The sequence below is a fragment of the Fusarium proliferatum genome (assembly GCF_900067095.1).
Source record: "Fusarium proliferatum ET1 genome assembly, contig: FPRO_scaffold011, whole genome shotgun sequence".
In the NCBI taxonomy this organism is placed as follows: Eukaryota; Fungi; Ascomycota; class Sordariomycetes; order Hypocreales; family Nectriaceae; genus Fusarium; species Fusarium proliferatum.
The window spans coordinates 798966-813564 of record NW_022194800.1 but is presented as its reverse complement, the minus strand read 5'-3'; the positions used below and the strand labels follow the sequence as shown (position 1 = coordinate 813564).

Below are 14599 nucleotides of genomic sequence, written 5' to 3'. Positions count from 1 at the left end.
CCCCACGTGGGTCCCTAGGACGTCACTCTGTAAGGTAGGTGCTAAGTTTAGGTGCCTGCTACCATGGAATGTCCAAGCTTTTTTTGCTTCTTCTCCAAAAAATGTTGGGGATCTTGTCTTCCACTCTATTCTAGATAAAGCAAGGGATGGAAATGACGTCCTTCACCTATTGATCAATCAACCCAAAAGAGCTGTCTCTTCTGGCCTCTCTCACGCCATGATATAGCTGAGGCCGACGCACAATTCCTATTATCTCCCTTTTATTTCCTCTTGGATTGTATAGCCTATAGTTTGGAAGCACTTGGACTCCACAGGTATTGATTGTGTCCCGAGCTACCTCAATCGCTAGCAAGATGCTGTACTTTCTGCATAGGCGTAAGTTTCAAGCTGCATTCTTCTTGTAACGGCGACTCTGTTTTTCTAACTAATTTTGCTTGCATAGCTTTTGTGGCCTTAGCAGACACTGTTGGTGCTGCCCCAGACGATCGTGGGTTACTCCCCCTGCCCTAGAGCTTCCTCAAGCTCAATAGACCTCTACCTAACACGACCGCAGTCAAACTCGTCACCTCATTCCTGATATCATTCCCCCTCGCCGCTCTCCTCAAGCGAATCCCCGACTCTAGACCAGATCTTAAGAACCTCTTTGCCATCAGGTACAACATCAACGATCTCTCAGCCCATCCATGTTCAGTCGCACTAACATGTTCAACCAAGCGTATCAATCTTCTACCTCGTCGGCCTCTTTGACCTATGGGATGGTGTCCGAACCCTCTTCATCAGCGCAGGAGGAACATACTGCATCGCCAAATTCCTTCGAACGAGTCCCTACATGCCATGGATTGGCTTCGCTTTCGTCATGGGCCACATGTCCCTAAGCCATATCGCTCGTCAAGCCGCCGACGACCCAACAAGGGCTGATGTCACAGGCGCCCAGATGGTGCTTCTCATGAAGCTGAGTGCATTCTGCTGGAACGTTGCTGACGGCCAACTCCCTGAGGAGTATCTGTCTGATTTCCAGAAGAGGAATATGCTCAAGGACCTGCCTCCCATTCTCAACTATGCTGGCTGGGTCCTCTTCTTCCCTGCGCTCTTCGCCGGCCCGTCTTTCGACTTCACCGACTATCGTAAATGGCTTGACACAACCATGTTTGACGCACCCAATGTCGATCCAGCAAAGAAGCCTCCTGTGAGGAAGAAGAGAAAGATTCCCCGAAGTGGTGGTCCCGCAGCTTGGAAGGCAGCGAGTGGCCTCTTCCTTATTGGGATGTTCATGGCTCTAGGTGGTTCATACTATCCTAGCCTGCTCACTTCTGATATTTATATCAAGTATGGTTTCCTCCGCCGTGTCTGGATCATGCACATGGTTAGCTTCACTGCACGACTCAAATACTATGGTGTCTGGTACCTTACAGAGGGATCTTGCATCCTCGCGGGCATGGGCTACAACGGTGTTGATCCTGTTACGGGCAAGGTCTTCTGGAACCGATTGCAGAACATTGATCCCTGGGCTGTTGAGACTGCGCAGAATCCCCGAGGATATCTTGGAGGCTGGAACATCAACACGAGCAACTGGTTGAGGAACTACGTCTATTTGCGTGTCACGCCTAGAGGCAAGAAGCCTGGTTTTCGCGCTAGTCTCATGACCTTTGGTACAAGTGCTCTTTGGCATGGCTTCTATCCCGGATACTACCTTAGCTTTGTCCTTGCAAGCTTCATTCAGACAGCTGCAAAGCGTGAGTCTATCTTAAAAGTTGGTTACGCTGAAACGTATAGATGATACTGACAATGGTTTCCAGATTACCGCCGTCATGTTCGCCCATTCTTCCTAGAACCCATCACTGGCAACCCCTCGCCCAAGAAGAAGTACTACGATTTCGTATCTTATCTCGCCACACAACTCACCTTCACCTTTGCCACAGCACCTTTCCTAGTCCTCACACTTCAGGGCTCACTACTAGCCTGGTCCCGCGTCTACTTCTACGCTGTCATCTGGACCTTTTTGTCACTCGTTTTCTTCTCTTCCCCCGGAAAGGCCGCCCTGAAGCAGCAGCTGGAGAAGCGTCAGGGCCGAGCTAGCGCTAAGTTGGTGCGCTCAATCTCAACGGACAGTCTAACGGGCAAGGAGCCCATTTTGGGTATTTCCAAGGATATCGAGGGTGACTTCAACGAGGCTGTGGAAGAAATCAAAGCCGAGATGGAGATGAGACAGCGAAAGGTCAAGGCGGAGATTGAGGCGCATAAGGCAAAGGCCCAGACAGGCTAATTAAGACTTCATGTGCTGCGGGTCTGTCATTAACCATAGCGTCGTACTCATCACGGAGAGCTCTAGTCTCAAACGTGAAAGACGCATCCGGTGTTATGATGGTGTGTTTCAGGTGTCTGGAGACAAAGAGTTTAGAGCTGATTCTCTGTCATATACGGAGTAATGGCGAATTCATTGGCAAAACTATACAATATCTTTAGCAGATTATACATCAGTTCATTAATCTATCTATGTCTGGGATAATCTGTAGTGGTTTGCAGGTCCAGTTTATGTCCCTTAATCTGATTAATTACATGGTATCGTGAAGTGAGTGTCTATGCTGACGGCCTTTTTTTCTCGTCTCAGCATTGCTGCCAAATCCAAACATAGTTGTACAAGTGTATATATCATCCACAATTCCTGATTATACAAAGGTCCATTACAGGCTTTCAGGCCAAACTTGCAAGACGTTCGAGAGAACAGTAGAGCGTGTAGTTGCATGAGAAGCCCCGGAAGAAAAAAAAGTCGTACGTCGTCGAAATATTGAGACAGAAAAGTGTAAAGGCAAAACATCGTGTCTCGTTGAAAAAGGTACGCTCAGAAAGAAGAAATCGTTGGTCGTTGAAGGTCTTTTTGACAAGGTGCATAAAGATCGTGAGTTTTGCAAAGTTCAAATTGGTTTGAGCAAAAATGGAAAGAATTCGTAATGCGTCGTAAATTGATGAGATGACGTCAAGTTCCATGATAGGTTTCGGAATCAGGACTGTCCTTCTGATCCCAGGGTCATCATCATCTTTTTTGGTAAGTGGTATCAATGTCCCCAACGTTGTTTAACACCGACCACGATGAGTGTGATGATGGCGCCGAGGATGAGTAAACCGATGAGGGACATTCCTCGGTTGACCTTCCTCCACCAAATTGCGCTCGTGAAAACGGCATCCTCTTCGCCGCTTGCCCGAGCTGAGGCTTCGTTGCGTTTGCCCAGCTCAGATGTACTGTTGTTCCGTTCAATGTCTTCTGTCTGGTTATTCCGTTGAATAGGAATGAGTGCGGCAAACATCCAGGCTGTAACTCCGTTAGAACCGAGTCTCGATGCTCAATTTCAGGCACTTACCTAATGGGAAAACAAATCCCACTACAAACATAGTGACTTGAGCGTTGCGTCGGCCAGTCAGTTCGCTGCGTGCTTCCCATTGCGAGGCGGGAGGTTGCCAAATGCTTTGTGAAACAGGGCGTCGGTCTCGAGCCAGGTGAGGTGACCAGATGCTAGAGGTTTGCTTCTTGATGTTACGCACGACAGCAAGCACGGGGTGAGCTGGAGCTGCGCTGATGTCCATGGAGCCTGTATTTGAACGTTGGGGAGGTAAGGCTTCACGAGGCCGGCGTCGAGGGTTGCGTATGTTGGGAGCATTGGCATCCTGACTCGGCGATCGGCTGAGCTGACCGTCGGGAGGCTGACTCTGGCTGTATTCAGAGTACATGGACTCCATAGAGGGTTGGGCAGCCAGCCACTTTCGCTCGCCACTGCCATAGTAGACCCTGCAATCAATCAATTAGACAACAATCTCAGGCCGGTTTTATTTGTTTACTCACCTAGCCCAGGCAGGAACAGCAGCATTGAAGCTAGCAGTCGATCGCAGACTCCGGTCAGAAGAATAACTTGACAAAAACCTTCCCATTCGCGACCGAGACGAGGGATGATGGTAGACTTCCAAATCAGCCAGACCATCGCCATCCTCGTCGTGGTCGCGAACTAGTCGAATAGTACCGGTTGCTGGATCGCGAGGCATGCTTCGCGCGAAGGTCGCTGCAGGAGCTTCGAGTGAATTGCTTCTTGAGTGGGACGGGGTTTCGATATGCTCCTCAAGACCGAAAAGTGAGGATGCCATACTTAGCACATGCTTGCTGTGACTGCTTCCAACCCCACTACCACGTCGACCTGGGACGGAAGAGAGTGAGAGGGCTCGAGACGCAGGCTCACTGCCTCCTTCGCTTTCTGACATCACTGTTGACAACTGTCCACTCCATTGATGAGGGCGTGCTTGAGGTCGGTTCTGAAGGTCTGGCCAAGATGGACCAGCGTGTTGCAAAATTGTTGGGGGTCCAACAAAAAGGGCCCTAGTAGCCTCTTGGGTGAAGATGGTCGATAACGAGGTAATTGATGCAGATCGGGATCGTAAAGTTTCACGAGAGCGGGATTTGGCCAGAGCAAAGCTGTCTGAGGATCTCCTTTTCCTTGGTTGCAATGGGGGAACAATCAAGCTTTCTTGCGAAAATTCAGGTCTCACGCGGTTCCTAACAGCGACGACAGAGGAAGAAGCTGAGTGGCCACCATATGTTACGACGTTAACGTTGCTGTCCTCGGTATGTGGACGAGTGCTGATATGCAAAGAAGCCTCAGCTGAGGAAGGATCCCCGAGTAGCTCAATATTGGAATGGATCGATGAGGGTGGCAGACTATTTAGGTCTGCTACGTTCATGGGAGAGCTGAATCCGTATGTTTTCACATTCGTTCTCTCAGAATATGTTGATCTGGTTTGTTCGGATAACGAAGATTGAAAGGATGTCTTTTGAGTGAGCCACTGAGAAGAAGGGCCAGCCTCATGATCAGGCAGATCAGCTTCTGGCAGCGTAGGCAGAGGCAACTCGGGTGGAGCGTCTTGAGTCTGCGGCTGTTTTTGCTTCACGTCAGGCGTTTTAGGTACTTTACGGAGACCCCCAAACAAACGATAGTTCCATGGAGATGAGTTTGAGTTGTCCGGGGTGGACGGATCTCGAGGCCGAGGTGAAATAACTGGAGAACTGGCGTTTCGTTCCGTGAGAGGAGTCATAGGCGAGGCTGGACGGCTCTGGCGATCGTCACTGTATGTACCCATTGATCCTCGACCATAAGATGTGTTACCGGTGGTGAAAGATGGGGGGAGAGACCAGAGAGATTCGACCCTTGACGACATAGAAGCATCTTGAGGAAGTATGGAGAAGGTCTTATCGGCGTGAACATTAATGACCCTTTTGCGAGAAGGAGGTCTTGGTGAAGTTGAGGGTTCCCGGGAAGGTGGGCGTGAAGCATAAGAAGTATGATCATCACCATCGGTATCATAATGGGGCAACCAGGGTGCAGGGTTTTGGTCAAATTCGGAGGATGGATATCGAGTAGGGCGCTTTAATGGCGATGGAGAAAGCACTGTACTTCGAGTCCGGGCCCGCTGCAGGGATGGTGATGGCGTTTCAAACTGAGAGTCGGAGGAATGTGTCGGGGAACCATGTGTCTGAGCAAGCTCTGAATCGGTCTCGGTACTCGCATCAGCGTAAGTAATTGTCTTTGATGTGACGGTACCATCTGAGGCAACCCGTGGAGGGCTGTAAGGGACGACCCGAATTCCGAGACGGTTATTCTGAGAGTTGTTCTGAGAGTTACTACGCTCATGTAATGCCTTGCGCGGCAGAGAGCTCGACGGTGAGACCGACATGCTCTATGCACAAGGCGATAATGACCGTGATTTCCAGGACATCAGGAGACCAAGAATAACTTCCAAAAGAAAAGCGATTGCCCTCGAAATTGGCAATGCAATGCAATTGAGTCCACGATCTCGATCTTGAATAATATCGGGCTGGCGAAGTCGAGCTCAGTCGGGGCCGGAGGTGGGTCAATGAACTCGGAGGTCGTCACAAGGGCCACGGCCGGGGGACTCGGACAATAGCAAAGATATTAAAAACCACCAAAATAAAAGCGACGATATTATTGAAGCGTCCAATGTTCCAAGGAATAGGACCAAGCAGAGACCAAGCAATTCAATGCGAAACGAGCCGGGGTAGATCGAGTTGTCGCGCGGTGGATCGTTGGTGTTTCGGCCGTGGGAGGAAAAAAGACTCGTTCGATATAGCAATTGAAGGATTAATTACCAAAATTGAAAGAAACCAAAAGAAGAAGAGCAAGACAAGAACAACGATTAACGATTAACGACTAACGAGTCCAGATAAAGAGTGTGTTGAATATCAAAGGCTTGAATGAGTGACTGGCCAGTGGCCGATTATAGCGAGTGTATGTAGTTTGGTTGGAAAAGCACGAAACGAGAGGCGGAAAGAGAAAGACAAGATCATGGGGAAGGGACGGCGGGTAAGTAAGCTAAAAGGGAAGCAACGGTCCCTCCACATGCGACCAACGGCGGCAGGAGCAGCGGCCTACGTGCCTGCTTCCTGCTAAACCGACTTGACCTGGAGGCTGCCCTGAACCTTGGAAGGTGGACAAGCTGTACTGTGGGTATTCCAGCTTCTCGTTCTGTTGGTCTTACAGTAGCAACAGTACTACCTTGTCCAAGACACAGCCTAACTCTCGTGGTAATAATGACTAAAAAGCCCAGGACCAGACGAACAACGAGGGTATGGAACGACCCGAGCACACAGACCTCACAGCCTCTCACCCTTACAGAGGCTCTTGACACAAGCAATTGGTATTGGATCATAGACGTGTACTGGGCAAAACCACATCAGCCAGTGGTTGCAAGCGCCATTCTGCAACTAGCGGCCTTGGGATATTACCTTCGCTGCAGCAGGGTTGCCCCTGCAGACGGGGCGCGGCGACGATGGGACCGTTGGAGGACAGGGGCTGTTGGTCAAGCTAGGAGACCTGAGGGAGATAGGGGCGCTCTGACTGACGCTGAGGACTGAAAAAAAAGAAGAACAGGGCATGGAACGACACCGCAACTTTGACGAAGCAAGGTTGAGTGAGTACCTATGTACAGAGGTTTTCACAACTTGAGCATAATTCAAGCAAGAGAGAAAAGGACGAACCATATCTGTGAGAATAAGGAGCAATCTCGAGACTTGTCTTCAGGACCTATTCTGAGCTCTGATTTGTCCTCCTCAACACACCTTCAACTTTTAGAACTGCACTTGGGGTTGTGCCGTTGTGGATCGGATCTGTGAACTGGAACTGGTTGGACTGCACTATCGACGCTATTGCGGGGAGCCTCTTCCTGTGTGCCCAATTGGCAATAGCTCCGGCTATGTTGTATCGTAAGATACCAATGGTATCTGTCTTGCTGCAAGACAGGACTTGGATACCTTGAGCAAGCTTTTGGGCAGCAGGGAAACTTTGTACCTCGACACAAGATGCCAAAATTAACTCTTCAAGGAGTTTCCTTAACTTACGATGAATCTACATCAAGCTTTCTGTCGCTTAGGATCAGTATCTTCAGCTTTTTCTCCTCCACTGCGGAAGAGACATGGCCTGGAGAAATTACTGGACCACCTCTGCCAGGTGGCAGGCCATCAGTGGTGTTTATCCTGGATAGGATGAAGCACGTACTCCGTACAGATTCCATATGAGACGATTGGGAATTGATGGACGGGTTCGGCTCTCATCAGCCATTCAATCCGATAAAAATTCTGGAGGAATCAAGCGTGCCGCCTGAAAACCGCAGTTACTCAAGTACAGCTGTCCTTGAAGGCCACTATTCCGGCGGCCTATGATGTTTTCTTCCAGGCGCTTGTTTTACCTAAAGTGTTCCACTTGCTCTGAGCTGGCAAGATACATCCCTCGTCTAACAAGCTGAGTGTATGTCGGTGTACCTTCATCTGGATCGGAGCTCTGTCTTTGGGCCAGTTCCAGTTTACCAGCAGAGAAACAGCGCTTCTCGAAACCAAGACCCGCAGAAAGGTCAAAACATGCAAGTTCTCTCCACTTGGTCGCCTTGAGGTCTACGGAACTCTTTGACTCGTGCGTTTCGGGCAGCGAAAGCCATTCCTCAAAGACAGTCGGTAATATAACCAGACATCCTTTTAAGCTTTGAGCTGTTGGCGCGCGCAATCTCACATGTGCCTTTTTCAACGTGTCAAACTCGCGTTGTCTGCTTATTGAATCGCGTGCATGTATGTTATCTTTAGCATTCGGCTTACATGGGCTTTTTGAGCCGCTTCGATCTGTTCCGGGACAAGGGGTTGAAGCCACTGGCTCCTGAAGTTTCGGAGGGTCGCATGAGGTTGCTCTTCCGAACAACTGCAGTCAACTTTCGAGATACTCATCATTTTCACCTTCTCTTATCGTCCAAGGAGAACAAAAGTTGAGACTGCCAACGTTACCATGGTCTCACCATGACCCCTTCTGCGATAGCGAAAGCAGGTTCATCTCCTTTTCCATGTGCCTCTGCAATGTCACCGGCTCACTCGTAGTCGGTACGGGTAGATGTTAGCTCTGATCATCGCGTCTTCAGACGATCATCCGTTCTTGGGGATCCAACCAGAGCCATCACCGCCTCTCCTCTGTTTTTGGCATCCAAGTACCGCTGGACCTAGCTAATGCAGGTACCGTTGCTCATTGGGGGTCCTCTTGATTCATGACATTGCCCTGCAAACAAAAGGGATATATCCTGGAGTGTCTACCCAGAGCGTGGCTGAGCATGGGAAAAAGTCAGGTTTAACTGGCCGAGATATTCAAGACTTTGATGCATTCTAGTCATGCACGAGTGTCGATGAATATTTTGTATTTTCACAGCAAATAACATTGCTCCAGCATTTTAGTCTGTTCGTTTGAGCTAGTTCTGACCCTGCATTTGTGTCTTGTTCTAAGGTTATGAGATGTTTTATACCATCTCCACATCATTTCGCTTCGTTCAATAACTCTTGTGCCGTGCAGCTCACCGCATGTAATAGTGCATGCGACCCATGAAGCGATATACAGAGTAAAATGAAGGCGAGCAAGGCCTTGTGGAGGAGAAGTGCCCAGCACAATTTTTTCTGTTTTTGTGATGTTTCTCAGTGCCCAAGCCAACCAGTAAAAGAAACAGCTATTCTTGGATTGTTACTGAGTAAGCGAAACTGAAGACGCAACCAACAAGGACAAACAATGGTTTTGAACAATAGGAGTTACCCAGTTTGTGGCTGGTGAGGGCTTCATTTTTTTCGGCTTTTATTTCCTTAAGCAGCAAAGCAGTCTTACTTGGTTAACTCCTCGAATGACTTCTTTCTTTCTCTGACAAGAGCCACCATCTTGCTCTGCCCCATGGAACATTCCCGCAAGTGTCTTTTTAGCTCTTGACTTCCTCACCTCTTCACCCTTGCGAGTGAGATAATTCGCATTCGTATCCTTTCCCAAACTCGAACCATCGATTCTGACATCGTTGCCATGTCTATCTTGAGCTCTGCGGGGTTCGCACCGCCTCAAGCCGTAGCCTTGCTGGTGAGCCTCACATCACATCACAACCTCCATAAAACTCATACTCAGCCTCGTGTCATGAGTTCATCGAGATTTGCTAACATACGTATCCAAAGGTTGTCTATTGTCTCGTCTACGTCATCCCTCTCTACTTCTCAGCCGCGACAAGGCCTTCGCCCACTCGCTCCAGAGATGCCCCTGAGGCTATCCGCGCACGCATCTTTGTCGTCTCACTCTCAACGGCAGCATGCTCCCTCGTGACGCTGTACCTGCTCTCATCTCACGGTGCAATTGCCGTTGAGAAGCCCTTGCATTTCATGGGCTACTGGCCACCAGGGTTCGTCGATGCTGTGCGTGCGCTTTGGCTCACGGCCCTGCTGTTTGCAGGGCCCTTGTATGAGTCTCTCGTCATCGATGGCGCGGCTCATCAATGGCTTCGTCTTCAGCCTCTGAGGCATCTGTGGACTGACTGGCCAACCTGGAGAAACATGGTAGCGGTACGTTCATCCTGAAACTGTTTGATCTCGCTGTCGATTCCTTCATATTCCCCCTTGTCAATCTCTTATCCCCACAGTCATCTCGTCTTGAGCCTCCTCGTCATCTCACCGCTCCGCAATCCATGTTGACTAATTATTCTGAAGGGTCCTATTACCGAAGAATGCTTGTTCCGCTCTGCTGGTGTCCCACTGCTTCTCCGTTCTGGAGCCAGCCTGGCCGGCACTATCTTCATGTCGCCGCTCATCTTCGGCCTGGCTCACCTTCATCACTTTTATGAGTTCCGTGTCACTCACCCACGGACTCCTCTCCCTGTGGCTATCGCACGGTCATTGCTCCAGCTGTCGTACACGTCCTTGTTCGGAGCATATGCCACTTTCTTATTTCTAAGAACTGGCAGCTTGCTGGCCGTTGTGCTCGTGCACACCTTTTGCAACTGCATGGGCCTCCCACGTCTTTGGGGCCAGCTTGATCCTCACTGGCTGCCAGAGGGTGATCCGTCCGTAGCCTCGTCTAGAAAGATGTGGACTGTGGTTTATTACGTACTTTTGGTGGGCGGCTTAGTTACTTGGTGGCAGAATTTGTACTTGTTGACCGAGACACCGATGGCGCTGGCCAAGTTCTAAGATTATCTAATTCATGCATTTCGCAATCGAATTGTTGAATATCGTATGCACAAATGAGATGGTCCTCTCACAGACCACGCTCCGGCCCCATATGAAATGTCAAGCTAAATGACCTACATGAGCACTGGGGCTAACAGTAGCCTCGTTGTCTGTGCATGGAAATAGTAGTCAGGTGAAGGAATAGCCAACAGAATTAGATCGTCATCTGGTCTACTAAAGTCCGGGAGGACCGAAAATTGTTTCAGGATGGAATGAGTAGAGCTTTTATTTCGTTTACAAAGCCTGACTATACGTAGGTATCTAATTATGAGGCCGCGACCTGAAAATCAGGCAGTGACCCTGGCATCGAGAAGTCATCGCTGTCATTGCTTCTCGTCCCTCGTCGATGCCGAACCGTCCCTCCGGCTCCTCTGTCTCTAATCTCTGCGTCGCCTCCTCGCCCACGTACCTCTTCTCGATGATCCCGGCCAGCATCATTACCCCGTGATCGACCGATAGATTCGCTTCTCTCAGTTGAAGCATCCTCGGGACCTCTTGTGTTCTTCTTTCTCGGCCAGAGACTTGGAAGGGCAATTTCCTGGAATCGAGGCTCAACAGCTCGCTCATCAAACCAACGGTGAAGGCGAGCTTCGACAAGTTGAGCAATCTTGGGTACGTTGTGCAGTTTGGAGCGACTACCGAGAAGGCTCCGAATCTCAAAATCCAGTCTGTAGTCGTCCAGGAAATTGAAGATCATCCTCGTGGGTGTCGATTGAGAGGGGTTGCTGGGAATGAAGGAGATGGAAAGGGTGCCACTGAATCTGATCACAGAAACAGCGAGTTCCACGGGTAGAACCGCAGATAGCTTCTTTGGATAGTTAAGGATAAGTTTTGTCCTCACGGCCAGAGTAAGCATGTCGCTCAGATCGACGTCCATACGCGCCTGGAGACGTAAGCCATCTCTCGCTGCCGTTGCCGGATCGAACTTCTTTCCAGGAGCAAGGCTCACTCCATCTTCATCGACAGGGATAATACGGCAATTGCTCAGGATCGGAAAGTCTTCTCCCAGACTCAACTCGGTAACCCGAATCTCGTCAATGAAATCCGGCCTTGAATCTCCATTCAATGCCTTAGTAAGTGAATCAAGAATGGCATCGTCATGCTGAGCATCACTTCGAAACTGAGCAATCGTTTGCGCAATAAGAACATTGAACCAATCGAGACTTTCGGGCTGATGGCTGTCGACATTGTAGTACGCTTTACTCAGGATCGATCCAATGGTGAGTGTTGGAGGGTTCCTGAGGACAGTGGACTTCTTACGGCTAAGAGATCTGTCTTGAGATCTATCTCCACGGTTTGCCGGGCTCCTGACACTTAGTAATGAGCGCTTGTGAGCAAGAGTTCTTGACCGTCTCTCAGTAGCTCGTAGCGAAGCTGTGACGTCTGCTGAAGGAGGATCGCCGAAGATGAAGAATTTGATGAATGCGGCCAATACCAGAACCACGGAGAGCTGTCCGACTATGAGGCCTTGCGTAAAGGATAGACTATCAGAGCATCAGTCAGCTTTGGTAAGGACTTCTCATGATGCAGGGTTCTTTGATTCACTTACGTCGGCTCTATCAGCCGGGGACAAGTATCTGCTTCCATGGTAGCAGAATAAGGTGTTAGATGCTACTCAAAGCCACTGCGCTCTGTTTATACTGGAAGCTCCAAGCTTAGATGGTTAAGAAGACATGGATACCATTTCAGCTCTTGTGGGCAATGATCTCATTGATGTCACGAAGAGCTACCATGATGAAGGTTGAGGCTGGTAGCGCGGATAGCTCTTGTATTATGTAAGGCATCCAGGCCAGACTTCCAAGGCTGTGGGGCGCTCACCTACAACACATAGACTACAGTGGCAGTGGCATCTTAGAGGTCTCCCTGTTCACAACATCAATCATTAACAACAAGAAGTTCTCTGAATCGCGGCCCTGAATACTACTGGAATACCTGGTGTCTCTCACTGCATGACACGTACACTCATAAAGACCTCATATAGCAGCCCGGGAATAATACGTTACGCGGCGCCGGTGAGCCCCAGCCATCAATATGGACGTCGCCCAAGCAGTATCAGGGTACATCAATAAGGTGGTTACGACGAGCGATACGTCGTCCGCCAAGATGAAAATTCTCTTACTCGATAGAGAAACAGTCTCTATCGTCTCGACTGCGGTCACACAGTCTTCTCTTCTCAACCATGAGGTCTATCTCATCGACCGTTTGGACAATGCTGCGCGTGAGAAGATGCGACACCTACGATGTCTATCATTTGTGCGGCCATCGCCGGAATCAATTCAGCTACTCATAGATGAGCTTCGTGATCCCAAATATGGCGAGTATCACTTGTACTTCACAAATGTTGTCAAGAAGTCGTCCTTGGAACGCTTGGCTGAGGCTGATGACCACGAGGTGGTCAAACTGGTCCAAGAGCACTTTGCTGATTACAATGTCATCAACCCTGATCTCTTTTCTTTCAGTTTTACCCTTCCGCAACAGAGAATTTGGGCAGGGAGTCCTGATACATGGAATCCCGACTCTTTACAGCGATGCTCAGAGGGCTTGGTTGCCGTATTACTCTCACTCAAGAAAAAGCCTCTCATTAGATATCAGAAGACAAGCCCCCTGGCGAAGAAGCTCGCGTCAGAGGTCCGGTACTTGATGACCCAAGAGGATTCACTGTTTGACTTCCGAAAAGTTGATACTCCTCCCATTCTGCTTGTGTTGGATCGCCGGGAAGATCCGGTGACGCCACTGCTCACACAGTGGACATATCAGGCCATGGTTCACCATCTCTTGGGTATTCAGAATGGGCGTGTCGATCTAAGCGATGTTCCAGATATTAGCCCAGAGCAAAAGGAGATCGTTCTATCACAGGACCAGGACCCATTCTTCAAAAAGAACATGTTTCTGAACTTTGGCGACCTTGGAGGCAACATCAAGGAATACGTTGGCCAATTCCAGTCGAAAACCAAGAACAATGAGAACATCGAGTCAATATCGGATATGAAGCGATTTATTGAAGAATATCCAGAATTCAGAAAACTCTCCGGCAATGTCAGCAAACATGTTACCCTGGTATCAGAACTTAGCAGGCGTGTGGCTGCCGATAACCTCCTAGAGGTTAGTGAGCTGGAACAAAGTCTGGCTTGCAACGACAACCACGGGACTGACGTAAAGGTATTACTTGTCCTCTTGTATGAACCTTGGGCATGAGCTAATACAATTCATAGAATATTCAGCGACTCATTCAATCACCGAACGTCACACCAGAAAGTAAGGTTGGCCTTGTGGCTTTGTATGCTCTCCGCTATCATAAGCATCCTTCCAACACTTTGCCCATGCTTCAGGACCTCCTTGTCGCTGCCGGAAACGTATCTCCGCGAGAGGCGGATCTGGTCAGCAAGGTGACGGCGTATCACAACTCCCTTCAAGCGTCACAGTCTCAGGGCGGAATTTCAGAAATCTTCGAATCGGCCGGCATTTTCTCCGGTACTGGCAGCCGCTTCAAGGGCCTGAAGGGAGTAGAAAACGTCTATACACAACACAGCCCATTGTTGGAGACTACCCTCCAGAACTTGATCAAAGGGCGACTCAAGGATCAGCAATACCCCTTCGTCGAAGGTGGTGGCACGACCAAGGACAAACCTCAGGATATAATAGTATTCATCGTCGGGGGTGCGACTTATGAGGAAGCCAAGATGATTGCGGAATTGAACGCGTCGAGTCCGGGCGTCAGAGTAGTTTTAGGAGGGACAACAATTCACAACTCGGCGACATTCTTGGAAGAGGTGGATGATGCTGTCAGTTCATGGCCAGAGAGCCGTGGTAGGAGGTAGAGATTACAGTCACATGAGAGATAGTATCAATTGCAGCGACTATTTTGAGCCATTTTAGATCAATTACAGATCTACCAGTGAATTGTACCTAAACTTCCTGTCTGTTGCAAGGATGTATCATGATGAAGTACTGATGTGGGTGAGGGAACGCCAATTTGTAACCTGATTGGATGAAATGCCTTGACTAAACCCGTACTTTCTGGTGCCAACACCCAAAATTTGGAGC

The 14599-nt window shown here is 49.4% G+C and overlaps 5 protein-coding genes across 5 annotated transcripts; 3 read left to right on the top strand and 2 right to left on the bottom strand.

Moving 5' to 3' along the window:
• Positions 1-353: 353 nt before the first annotated feature.
• FPRO_08455 (putative membrane-bound O-acyltransferase domain-containing protein 5) lies at positions 354-2263 on the top strand (the record flags this gene model as incomplete). Its single annotated transcript, XM_031222124.1, has 5 exons — positions 354-375; positions 443-487; positions 554-653; positions 715-1733; positions 1797-2263. The coding sequence occupies 5 exons, from the start codon at positions 354-356 to the stop codon at positions 2261-2263; spliced, it is 1653 nt and encodes a 550-aa protein (XP_031087615.1).
• Positions 2264-3053: 790 nt separating this feature from the next.
• Positions 3054-5712, bottom strand: FPRO_08454 (uncharacterized protein; the record flags this gene model as incomplete). The annotated part of the gene is made up of 3 exons (XM_031222123.1): positions 3054-3307; positions 3357-3781; positions 3836-5712. 3 exons carry the CDS (start codon positions 5710-5712, stop codon positions 3054-3056), a joined length of 2556 nt encoding a protein of 851 aa, XP_031087614.1.
• Positions 5713-9365: 3653 nt separating this feature from the next.
• On the top strand, positions 9366-10516 carry FPRO_08453 (uncharacterized protein; the record flags this gene model as incomplete). Its single annotated transcript, XM_031222122.1, has 3 exons — positions 9366-9419; positions 9512-9892; positions 10037-10516. The coding sequence occupies 3 exons, from the start codon at positions 9366-9368 to the stop codon at positions 10514-10516; spliced, it is 915 nt and encodes a 304-aa protein (XP_031087613.1).
• Positions 10517-10820: 304 nt separating this feature from the next.
• On the bottom strand, positions 10821-12142 carry FPRO_08452 (putative maintaining mitochondrial morphology protein mmm1; the record flags this gene model as incomplete). The annotated part of the gene is made up of 2 exons (XM_031222121.1): positions 10821-12039; positions 12105-12142. The coding sequence occupies 2 exons, from the start codon at positions 12140-12142 to the stop codon at positions 10821-10823; spliced, it is 1257 nt and encodes a 418-aa protein (XP_031087612.1).
• Positions 12143-12586: 444 nt separating this feature from the next.
• FPRO_08451 (putative vacuolar protein sorting protein VpsB) lies at positions 12587-14373 on the top strand (the record flags this gene model as incomplete). Its single annotated transcript, XM_031222120.1, has 2 exons — positions 12587-13714; positions 13768-14373. 2 exons carry the CDS (start codon positions 12587-12589, stop codon positions 14371-14373), a joined length of 1734 nt encoding a protein of 577 aa, XP_031087611.1.
• Between the last annotated feature and the right edge of the window lie 226 nt (positions 14374-14599).